Genomic DNA, 12,209 nt, shown 5'->3' with positions numbered 1-12,209 from the left:
GTATACTTACATAAAGTATAAATATTAATTGTGCCTCGTGAGTCACCTACTCAGGGCTATGGCTAACTAGCATCTAATCCTATGTGCTAAATGCTAGATGCATTTTATGTGATTGAGTTCCTTTTGACTCCTCCTAAATATCCTAAAGTAGTAAGTAGCAGTGGAGGTGATGTCAAAATTCAGCATTAGTTAGTTCTACTAATATTTGTCCTCAGATCCAGTAGCATTCCTCACTATATCTTTATGCACTGAGGGAGCTAACGTCATCTCGTGTATTTAGTAAAAATGGAAAAGGACCCTTGGAAAGTCTATTTAATTCATTTGATATGAATGTGCAAGATTAGCATGTTGTAAAAGGACCAGCTCTAATTGGCTATCAGCTTGCATCTCTCTCACATAGTTATTCTTTATATGGGCTGTCACAAGAAGGGGATGTCAAGATGCACTTAGAGCTGTGGCAGCCAGTATCATTTCACTCCTGTCAGATCAGGTTTGCAAACCTTCATTTGCAATTTTCTGTCTCCACGCAGTCATAAAATGTGACTCAGGTATTTATGGAGGCACCTACCATGTTTGTATCTAAACGGCAATGCAAAAACACTATGGATCTTAACAGAGTATCATGGGAAAACTCAAGTTCTGATAGTTAGGTAACAAGGGCATGAATGGAAACTGTTGGCGCATATTTCAGGGAAAACAGAACTCTTGTTTTTCATGAATGATTATATTTGGTCTCAAACACTTTCTGCAAGTTTAAAAGATTAAAAACATGTTACCATGGCATTTGTGTATTGGATCTTTTGTCCACAATATATAAGGCAACAAAAAGTAAAAGCAAAAAATAATAAAAGCTACCCAGTTACCTTAACTTTTCCTGCATTTTCCTCTTCTTCCTTTTTTTCTTCAAATTCAAAGGCTACAGTCATACGCTGCTGTCGCTGTTCCTCCCATAAAGTAGGGTTAAAGCTATCGCTGTCTGACTGGAAATCTACAGTTAAATTCCAGGTAATATCTCAGTAAAACTGCTTTGTAACAGAATGTGTAATTAGTGCATCAAGCAAAACAAAATGAAATGTAGTTTAAACTCTAAAAGACAAAAACATGTTTGAGGCCTGTGTCTTGGGTTACAGGCTTAAATCATCCAAAGGGTGATTTGTCACAACCTATAAACAAGTTACATATTTTTGATGTAATAAGATGAAGTTGAAAGGGCTGGTGCAAACCAGTTGTGTTTGAACTAAATATTGTCAATTATGGGATTTCAAGTGTCCTAACGAGGTCACAGGATTGTTTTAGCAGAAGACTAAGATGTATCCCATTTTATTGTAGTTTAGGTTAGAATAGGGAGGAAGGGAAAGTGATAGACACTCACTGCATGAGTGCCTCCTGCTACCAGATCTATAAAAGAGCACTGGCCATCCTCTTGCCTAGTGTAAATACTGGACCAAATTCTGCCTTTCATTGCACCATGCAACCCTAATGCAGTGAATTCAGGGGGCTTACATAGTGTGTCAGAAGGCACAATTCTGATACCAAAACAAAGAATAGAAAAAGGAGAACAAGTCTCAATCCAGAATTAATGAGTTGAGAATCCTTAGATTTAACACATAAAAAGAGCTGTTTAAAACTCCTTCAATATGACTAAATATATACTGCCTTGTATGCATTGTTTACTATATAAACAACTGCAGCCATTCCCATCCACAGAACCGTAGTTTGAATATTTAAAAATAAACTCCCCACTTTCTCCCTATGATTGCTAATGGTATTTTACCTTCATCACTCCGGGGCTGCTGGGGAAACATGTAGTTAGTCAGTACTCTTTGCTTTGTTTCTGGATGAGCCTCAGTTTGCAGAGGGATAAGGGCCTTGGACTATAAAAAAAATGAAAGCGTTTATAAGAATTCCAAGAAAATTAGATTTTATGATCTGATAAACAGAAAATATAAAAATGAAGTAAGACTAGTGTCTGTGGTCTAAATGAAACTGTTCTTACACTTGCTGACTGAACAAATGTATAATTCTGATGTGTTTTTTTTTTCTTTGCTCTCTCACTCTGAATTCATGTATAACTCTTATTGACTTCAGAAGGAATATTTCCAACATAAGGATAACAGAGTCTGATACACTTGATAGTGACCAAGTGAAATGAGAAGCCGGGAGGGGAACAGTCTAAGCACCGGGGGTCTGATTCTAATCTGATTCACATTGGGGTAAATGAGGAGTAACTCCACTAAAGGCTGTAGAATTACACTGGTATAAAACTGGTGCAAGTGACTAGAGAATGTGTACTAAGGTCCAATGAGTATTCTGATGATACTGATATATTTTAATTAAATTAATGCAAATTAATCTATGATTTCCTGTAGAAAAGTCCAATAAATTGAAGAAAATCATGTATCTTTAAAAGAATACAGGCTCTCAGTTGGTGTGCAACCTAGTTGTGCTCCTAAGCAGGCACTCCATTTTTCACACTAACTTTTCATTTATTTTATTTCATTCATTTATTTTGGGGGTGATATTTCTGTTTGTAAGGGGTCAGTTTTTGACAGGTAGGACTAGGAAGGGGAAGAGAGAGAAGGCTCTAGTTTACCACACTGATGTCCACTCATTGCTTTCCATTCTCGTCCCATCAGTTGTTTGTTTGCTCGCTTGCTTTTGACATTCAGTATATAGAGATATCATTAAAATTAGTTATATAAGTAAAAATAACATTAAGAATTATTAAAATTACTTGGTATTAACAATAAATCTCCTTTTTTGATTAAATTTGTTCTTATGGTGAGCTAATTGTCTTGCTGACCTATTAACTTATTAATCATGAGTCAGCAATACACATCCTCAGTGTTTGTTGGGAGAAGAACATCTTAGGCCCCAATCCTGCAACTGACTCAGCACAGACAGACTCTGCATCTGTGCTGAACCTCACTCAAGTCAACAGGACTCAGCAGAGGCACAGGAATCTTCACAGGGTTTGTCTACACTGCAATGTAAGCCCAGAATTAGTGGAATTCGAGTCAGCTGACTTACGTTAGGGAATCCTGGGCTTGAGCATCTATCTATCTATGTTGTATTTTAACCCTATATTGAGACTTTTCTAACTCATGCTTGAACCTAGGTCTCTGGTGTCCACACTGCAATGCACAGACCCAAGTCAAAATAACCATATTCTAGAGTCCCTAATGCAACCCCTGCCTCTCTGAAATGTGGCTGCTCTAGCCCTAGGACTCTGGTGCACTGTGTGAAAACTTTACTGACCACCCTATGTTTGAAGTTTGAAGCAGCTCGCTTTGCAAAAGGCTTGATCGGATCGCTCTCCATTGCAAACACAGGAGGCTTCTGATAGCATGCTTGCAGATCGGTGATCAGAAGAGAATGGGTTAATGCTGACCTGAGCTGTTGCCTTTACAAAAGGCAACAGTTATCCGCAATAGGTATACAATTCAAGGGAGAAAAAGAAGAGGTTATTGAAGTTATTAAAATAATGGAAATATTACTTTAGCTATGTTGAATATTTACAGTTTAGGAAAATTAAATTATATTCCCTTTAGTGTAATAGTTTAAACACCTAAAATTGTGAATTCCTCTTTCTACGAACATTTGTAGGGGTTGATAGAACTTAATCTACAGATCATAAATTGGCTGAGTTGTTACATTTTTGAGCACTAATGCTGGCTGCATAATTAGTTGAATAATAAAGCCCTAAAAATACAGATATTATTAACATATAAAGATGTCTGTTAACATTTTAACATTGGACCAAATCTAGGAGTATTCAAGAAACTCCAATGAGAATTGATGAAAATGTTTTCTAAATAAGGACTGAGGACCTTCTTTGTGCGTTCTTTCCATGTTCCGAATTCCCATTGACTTTAGTGGAAGTTTAGGCTATTCAAGGAGTGCAGGGATATAGGGACCAAGTGAAGACTACACTTAGGACTTGACCAACATATTATTTCTGGAACTCTGGCATCATTAGTCTCATGTTAGTTACAGATTTTCATGCTACAGACTAATAAAGCTCTGATCCTGAAAAAACTTATGCATCTTCTTAACTTTACATGTGTAAATAGGGTCTGAATGAGCTCTCCCGTGCCAAGCTGGCTGGGGGGAGAGGAACAGGCTTCAGGGCCAGACTGCATTTGCATGAGCACACCTATCCTGCTTAGATGCTTAGCATGATGGGACTACTTTGCCCAAATGGTCATTTTGGCTGATGATAGGTTACAAATCACTTTACTGTTGAATGTAGGGGTAATGAAATGTTGTTCTCTTTATTTTATGAGCAAAGGGCAGTAGAACTGTGCTTAGCCTGTCCTGATTGAAGGGTCACTCTCATCTGAATGAACTCGGTAAGCAGGGGGCTCGGATGCAGAACTCTGTGAAACGTAAAGGATGTGGGGACAGGTGTCTCTTTTGGGAAGTGTGGGCTTTGCTTAAGAGCCCTAGGCATGGTTTGACCTGCTCCTTCCCACTGTTTAAAGATAGAACTAATTACAGCTCCATTAGGAGTCTTTTTGGGTTTTTAAGTGAACTGAAATCACCTGCTGTGGGACAGCATTCCTGCCTGGCCTGCTTTCTCAGTGAAGTTCCCCCACTAAGAGTTGAAAAGGAACCTAAGGAGACCGATCTACAGAGAAGTGGATGGCAGTGGAAGACAATGGTGTGCATTGGAGCTGCTGGTGGAGAAGCCAGCAGAGTGGGCATTTTGTTCATGGTTTTATGCATGTGAATCCTGCTTGCGGGGTTTTCCAAGTTAATGCTGAGATTCTTTCCCCCTTTTTATTAAATGTCCCTTTTCTACATTCAGTCTCTGTGCTTGCAAGAGGGGAAGTCTTGCCTGCAGAGGTGGCCAAGCGTTGGTGTGTAATTTTCCCAGGTTACTGGGTGGAGGCTCAAGCAGGTTTTGTGTTGTATTGTTGAAAGGAACCCCTAGATCAGGGGTCGGCAACATGTGGCACGCATGCCAAAAGTGGCACATGCGCTGACTTTGACCACTTTGTGCTCGTCGTTGACACTGCCGCTGGACGGGGGCTCCAGACCCACCGCCGCTACCACTGGCATGGGGAGAGGAGAGGGGGGAAGATTGGACACGGCCCTTGTTAAGGTTGCTGACCCCTGCCCTAGATATTGAACCCATCCCTTGATGCTGCCAACTCGGACTGGCAGAAGGGTTACACATGCAGAAGTACTGCATAAATATTTGTAGGATTTGGCCTAAGGTGGGTTGCTTGTCATGGCGTGGTTGTGGCAAAAATAAAAAAAATGGAGACAGTTGTAATTTTTGGTTTTTTGTTTTTTTTTTAAAAAAGAAAAAAATGGAAAATGCACAGAAGACCAGAATTTCAGCTGATGTAAATATGCATAGTTCCACTGACTTCAACACTGCTGAATCCAACTAAGGATGAAGGCTATAACACTTAAATTATTATTACTTCTGGTCGGAAACTTTTCTAATAAATCCTTTTTTAGAAGAAACCAAGGGGGGAAAAAACTCGGTGATTTTTTTTTTTTGTGATTTCCTTCCCCCCTCTCATTTTAGACTAGGGTTAAAATGTTCAGAAATACCTAAAAGTCCCATTTTCAAAAGAGACTTCAGCACTTAGGAGATGAAAATCAATGGGAGTTAGGCTACTAAATGCCTGTCAATTTTGAGAATGGAATTTAGACACTTACCCTAGCTCTAATTACTATGTTTACTTTCTATTAGCAAAGAATTAAACAGTTATCATTGATCATTTAAAAGCATAGGACAATGGCAGAACATCAAAAGCGAGCCTAATGTGTAAAAGTTAAGCGAAGAATCTTCCTCTTCCACATGAAGAGGTGAAAAGGGGGAGAAGGTATAAACAGAAAAGAAGGCATACCTAGGGAATGGGGAGCAACAAGACAAGAATGGAGGCACAGAAGAATTAAGGAATACAAAAGACAGAGAATATGCCCAATATAAAACCTTTGGGCCCTCATGTCCCACCACAGGACATGAGTGACTCCCATTCACCAGAGTCCTTTGTGAATACTCTTGGTCTTAATTTATTAGTTTTAGCCAGGACATAGAAGCCTACCTGAAAAAAGCAGTAAATCCCTCAAAGGTGAGTTTTCCCAATTAATACCACAGCATTCAGTAGAACCTATATTTAGATCTGTAGCTAATACAAAGGACATGGAAACTGCTGGAACTAAATGCTTCATAAATCAATCTACAATAGTATCTTAAAACTTAGGTTTTATCTGTGGTCCTTGCAAAGATATCTTGCTCTTTACTACTAATGAAAAGATAGACATTAAAAGTTATTACCTGGTTGTCAGACAGCCACAAAGCTGCAAGTTCTTTAAGCTTAGTAAAAGTGAATGGTAAATTCTTCAGTCTGTAAACAACAATATTAGAACAACATGAACATCTCATGTATGCAGTAGCCTCTTTTAAAAAAACACTGTCAAGATTTTTATACAATGTATTTCAGCTGGATCATACTGAAATTGGTGACATTTTTCATTTTTATTTTCTTTGATTTTAATCCAACATATTTTTATAAAACATATTCTCATTGAATTATTTCATTTAAAAGCCAGAGCCACATTTTGAGCCTAAACAAACTGACAAAGTGCCTTTGAGATATTAAAGAACCATTGTTAACATATGAATTGATAGCTTTATGAATATTTTTCCCCTTGTTCAATAACAAGTTATTATTTGAACATGTCTGGCATCATACAATATCAATAAAGATCAAAATAATGCCTCATAACACAGTATTTCTTGGAAAGTACTTGCATTAAGGGGATTTGTTTATAGGTACAACTGTCATTTAGCATTTTAATTTTCTGTTAGAATATATTCTGAAATATTATGAAACACCTTTTGGAAGAGATATTATAATTCAGTCATTATAATTATTTTCTCTGTAAAACAAAATGAAACGTAACAATAAAACAAAAGCTCTAAACTGCAAAATGTAGTTATATATGCGAACACATAGTTTCATGGAATATCAGTTAGCTTGGGCAGTTAAAAGTGACCTGTAAAAGTGGAGTGGAAATGGTCAAATTCTATTTGTCTCACCCCCCTTTTTTTGTTTTGCTTCGCTTCTTTATGAGGTATAATAAAGGCCTGAAAGCTTTTGTCCTAGATCCCGCAGGAAGACAGACAAGACACCAGGAATGTGGTTTAACTAGGCTGCAGCTTTATTAAGTAACATATCTGGGAACTATCTATCAATAACTTACCCAGTGCAGGTCATCCTTCCTTTGTAATCTGTACCACCTGGTGGAGGGCTGCCATACACCACCTTGTTAACCTGGTCCTAGCACCATTGCTGAGACCCCATCACCATCCACTTGTAGAAGGGGTGGGGAGAGAGGGGTTTGTCTCCAGAAATTAAAGGTCCTAACCCCACTCCCCACTTTCTCTAGGAGGTGTTTTCTACTATTCACTTCCAGATCCAGTTTATCAGGGAACTGGACCTCCTATTGAATGATTTCCTGTACTAGGCACCTGCCAAGTTGCAACAAAATGAATTTTACAGCCTAACCTACCCTCTGGGTCCTGGGATTGCTGAAAGGAAGGTGAAAAAACCCACACCACCTAGGCCAAACTGCCTGTGAGGAAAAACATTTCTTCCCAGCCCCAACAAGGCAGCTAGCATGATGCTCACAGCAAGGCCCCCAAACCTGAACCTATTCGAATCCCAAGGGTCGAAGGGAACCTCTCTTTCCAGTACAGATTATAAATCCTCTCCTTGGGTATGCAGAAGCCAATAGATTTATGCTTCACCTGTCTGTCCAACTAATTAGTCACAGAGCCCCCCTCCTCAAGTCCAGAATACTAAGTGCCAACAAGAAGGAGAAGAAACAAAGTTTTTGCATCAACATTATCACCAGATACAAGCTATTTAATAAAGACCATACATTAGTTCAAAAAGAAGGATTATATTTACTTCTAATAATTCATTTTAAATAGTTATATTAAGAATCCTGGTTTCCTAGTCTATCAAAATGAAATAAATTCCATTGCTATATATGTATATTCTCCGTGAGAGAATCTACAATTCCTGATGTGTAAAATGGCTCTATAGATGCGAAAATGTTATATATTTTAAATCCTCTAATTAGTACCCACAAGAAAGGAACAGATGCCTAAATTAGCTGAAATTTAGTTTTCACTACTATGTTATCAGTAAAAAGGACCACAGATTTGTAACCTTAATTACTACTTGTCTCTGAAATATGACAGGCTGTGACGTATTCCTCATAAATTAACATGACAAAATTAATTTCTACAAGAATTAATATAAAGATTCCCAAACAGAAAGAATATCTGAATCTTTTACTCAGAGTTTGGCTCCTCTATAAAAAGCTAATTTTTTTTCTGAATATTCATACATGCTGAAATAATATTAAGGTTGAAAACCTACTTTGACTTGTATTGTTATGCTTAAATATGTAAAATCACTCACTACACTGAGACAAATTAATTGTTGCACATTCAGAGGTCAATGAATGGCCAAATTTTCAAATTCAGAGTTGAATCTAAGAAAGTTTAGAGAGATCTTTAGTTAACCTAGAATTTAAACCTTCTCCTGAGGCCCCAGACCATGCATGCTAAACAAATTTAGACTCCCTCCAGACCCATTTACATTTCCTTTTATTTATCAACATGTGATTAGCCACCCCTTTTATCTTATTGATTGCCCCTGACTTTGGCTCCTTAGGCTTGAGTATAAGGGAATGTATTCTGATATATGTCATGCACTGAAGAGCCAAAAAGAGTGGATTTTAGTAAGAAAAGCAATTAACAGTAGTGAGTAAGAATATGTTGTATTTTAATTTACACACTCATACATTTTTTTCTGGCTCCTCAGCGTGTATATTACACAAACTTAGACTCCCTTATACTCATTCACATATGAGTAGGTAGGCGTGCGTAGGGAATCTAATATAGTGTACATGTAAAAGGATCACATTCCGCTCTCAATTACACAGCTGTAAATCCATTGATTTCAATGAGGTTGCACCAGTAGGAATAAGAACAGAATTTGGTCCAGAGAGTTTACAGCACACCATTTCATATATCACTTTTATTTAGTCTTTAGAGTCTCTGATATTTGGAATTAATCGATGTGTTTTAGGTGCTGACAGCAACCTATGTAGAGCCACATATTCATCTTATTTGCCATATTTTTTTAATGACAGATATCCAAATGACCTGTTTTGCCAAAATTAGGTTTTTTTGTGAAATAAAAATTGAGTAGTATTTTGTTACAGCTAGAAAAATGTGGATCTGGAGCTGATTTGGGGGCTTGATCCTCCTCCCAATGAAGCTGATTTGCCACTGAGTTAATGGAAGCAGAATCAGGGCCTCACTAACTGAAAATTAAAATTGACTTTGGGAGGATTCATTTTTCTCCTGAGTATCAGAGATCCAAATATAAAATCTAGCCTCAAATGCATCATGTTGATTTATGACACTTCCTGAAGGACAAGAGACTTATGAACCAAGAAATGGTACAGTGATTAGGACTGGATAGAAAACAAGTATTCTATTTTGTGAAAATTTTTTGAGGTTTCCAAATTTATTTTCATTCTGCATCACAACAAAAAAGAAAGGTTACTTACCTGTACAGTATGAAGCTCTTTGAGATGTGTTGTCTATAAATATATATTCCACTCTTATGGGTGTGTATGTACGCCATGTGTTTGAGATAGGAGTCTTTTGGCCAGCAGCACCTGTTGGGGCTATGCATGGCCTCTGAGTTCCCTCAGACTCCCATACTATGGGAAGAAAGGGTGATTGCCACTAAGTTCCATCTCCACCCCAGACTAAAGTCTATAATAGTACTCTGAAACAGAGGGGAAGAAGTGTGGGGTGTGGAATATATATACTGCATATGGACAACACACACAAAAAAAGGCTTCGGATACTGTACAGATAAGTAACTTTTCTTTCTTCTTTGAGAATAGACATATATTCCACGCTTGGTGACTCCCATGAGTTAACTAAGGCAGTGGATGCTCAATCTGATTTAAAAATAAACTGTAAAACAGCTCTGTCCTCAGAAGTGGCTGCTCTGAAAGCTTCCATTAATAGGTCATAATGTCTGGTAAAAGTACATATGGAAGCCCAGGTGGCAGCTTCACAGATGTCAATTATGGGAACGCTTCATGAAGAAGCAGTCAAGGCTCCCTGAACCCTAGTGGAAAGGATTCTAAAATTATCTGATGAATCTAATGTAGCTAGTTCATAAAAGACTCCAACAGACCCTAAAACCCACTTAGATAATCTTTCGATGAAAATAGGGTAGCCTTTCATCTTCTTGGCAAAGTATAAGAATAGCCTAGGAGTGCACCTAAAAGGTTTTATTCACTGTAAGTAAAATGGTAAAGCCCTACACACATATCAAGGCTATGTAGCTTAGCTTAGCATGACTAGAATGAGTTTTGTGAAAAAATGTAAGTAGATGTATAACCTGATTTAAATGGAGGCTCAGTATTATTTTAGATAGGAATTTATGGTGTTGCCTAAGAGATGCTGTGTCAGAGTGGAAAACAGTATGGCAGTGTTGGTTCCCCATGAGCGTCCCTATCTCACCAACTCTCAAAACTGATGTGACTTCTACAGGAAGGGAAATCTTCATGGATAGTTGTAGGGAAATCTTCATGGATAGGTGTAAGAAAGAACATGATGTCATAGCTTCCAATGGGGGACCCATGAAACCTGCCAGTACACAATTAAGGTCCCATGTGAGGGTTGGCTTTTTTTATAGATGGAAAAACTCTCAACAAGCCCCTAAGGGGTTTTCAATTTTCTTGGGCTGGGTAGGTGAGTCCTGAAATTCCAGTATCAACCTGAGAAACCTTCTAAATGAAATTTTCATCAAAATCCATATGTTTCGACAAAATATTTCAGTTGTGATAATATGACATTTTTGATGGAAAGGTTTTGATGAAAAATTTTCAAACAGCTCTAACAGTGATCCACATATGTAGTTCCAACTGCTATGACATATATATTCATAGTCTTCACGTTCATATTTAATAGTCTTAATTGAATTTAAATAGATTTTAATAAAGTAGTCTATATAATAAGTACTATCCACATAACAAATACATTTCACTTTCCATATTCTGACCCTGTTTTTGCAAATGCTTATAGAAGTGCTTAACTTTACACAATTTAGTAGTTATATTGGGGGGCAGATCTTCATAGATTATCATAGCTCCATTGAAGCCAATGGAGCATGACAGTTTGCACCAGCTAAGGATCTCCCTTGTACACTTTTCAAATTTAAGCAAATTAGTAATTATATGCCAAAGAGAGGTTTCTGTTTGCTTTGAGAACAAAATTGAATGGACACAAAGGTGTACATTTTCAAAAATGATTAGTGAGTTTGGGTGCCCAAATTTAAGACACCATAATGGGTGCTTATTTTCAGGTCCCCTTAAGGTGCCTCAAGTTGGGCAACAAAAATATGAAGTTCCAGAGGGGTAGCTATATTAGTCTGTATACAGCAAAAACAACGAGAGTCCTGTAGCACTTTAAAGACTAACAAATTTAATTTCTGCAGGCATAAGCTTTCGTGGGCTGCAACCCACTTCATCAGATGTAAGGAATAGAAACCGGACTGTCACGACACAAAAGAATAAATGGACACAAATCAGACATAAAAAATGGTAACATCCATAAACGACTCAGAGAGCACTTCAATCTCCCAGGACACTCTGTAGCTGATTTGAAAGTTGCCATACTTCTACAAAAAAACTTCAAAAACAGACTTCAAAGAGAAACTGCAGAACTGGAACTCGTATGCAAACTCGACACAATTAAACTGGGTCTAAATAGGGACTTGGAATGGTTATCTCATTACAAGATGTAATTGTCACTATTCACACATTCTCACCTCCTAATCAGTGGTTGTGAATAGGCCTCAACTACTCTAACTGAATGGACTTTGCTCATACCTAACTTCCCCATCGTTGTTCCTTACCCTTAGATGTATATATATACCTCCTCTCTGATTTCTATTCCTTACATCTGATGAAGTGGGTTACAGCCCACGAAAGCTTATGCCTGCAGAAATTAAAAATACGAAGGCATGCAAAATCGCTAGTCACTTTGAAAATTTAGACTAGAACAATTTGAAATCTATATAAAATACCTTTTAATTCTACAGTGCATGTGTTTTGTGAATAACCACAGTTAGGATGTAAGA

At 37.7% G+C, this 12,209-nt stretch overlaps 1 protein-coding gene across 1 annotated transcript in view; it reads right to left on the bottom strand.

The window, feature by feature from the left end:
- Nucleotides 1–12,209, bottom strand: part of LRRC7 (leucine rich repeat containing 7) — a 298,856-nt gene that overhangs the window by 73,773 nt on the left and 212,874 nt on the right. The window contains exons 14-16 of the mRNA XM_067563316.1: nt 6,299–6,368; nt 1,775–1,874; nt 864–988 (exon numbers count right to left, since the gene is read on the bottom strand). Of these exons, the coding sequence (XP_067419417.1) occupies nt 864–988; nt 1,775–1,874; nt 6,299–6,368 (295 nt within the window). The remainder of the gene's footprint in view (nt 1–863; nt 989–1,774; nt 1,875–6,298; nt 6,369–12,209) is intronic.

This window comes from Emydura macquarii, unplaced genomic scaffold (assembly GCF_026122565.2).
Source record: "Emydura macquarii macquarii isolate MOO-44397 ecotype Brisbane River unplaced genomic scaffold, CSIRO-AGI_Emac_v2 contig_2481, whole genome shotgun sequence".
NCBI lineage: Eukaryota > Metazoa > Chordata > Testudines > Chelidae > Emydura > Emydura macquarii.
The sequence above is the reverse complement of the archived record's forward strand: the minus strand, read 5'-3'. Positions and strand labels throughout refer to the sequence as shown.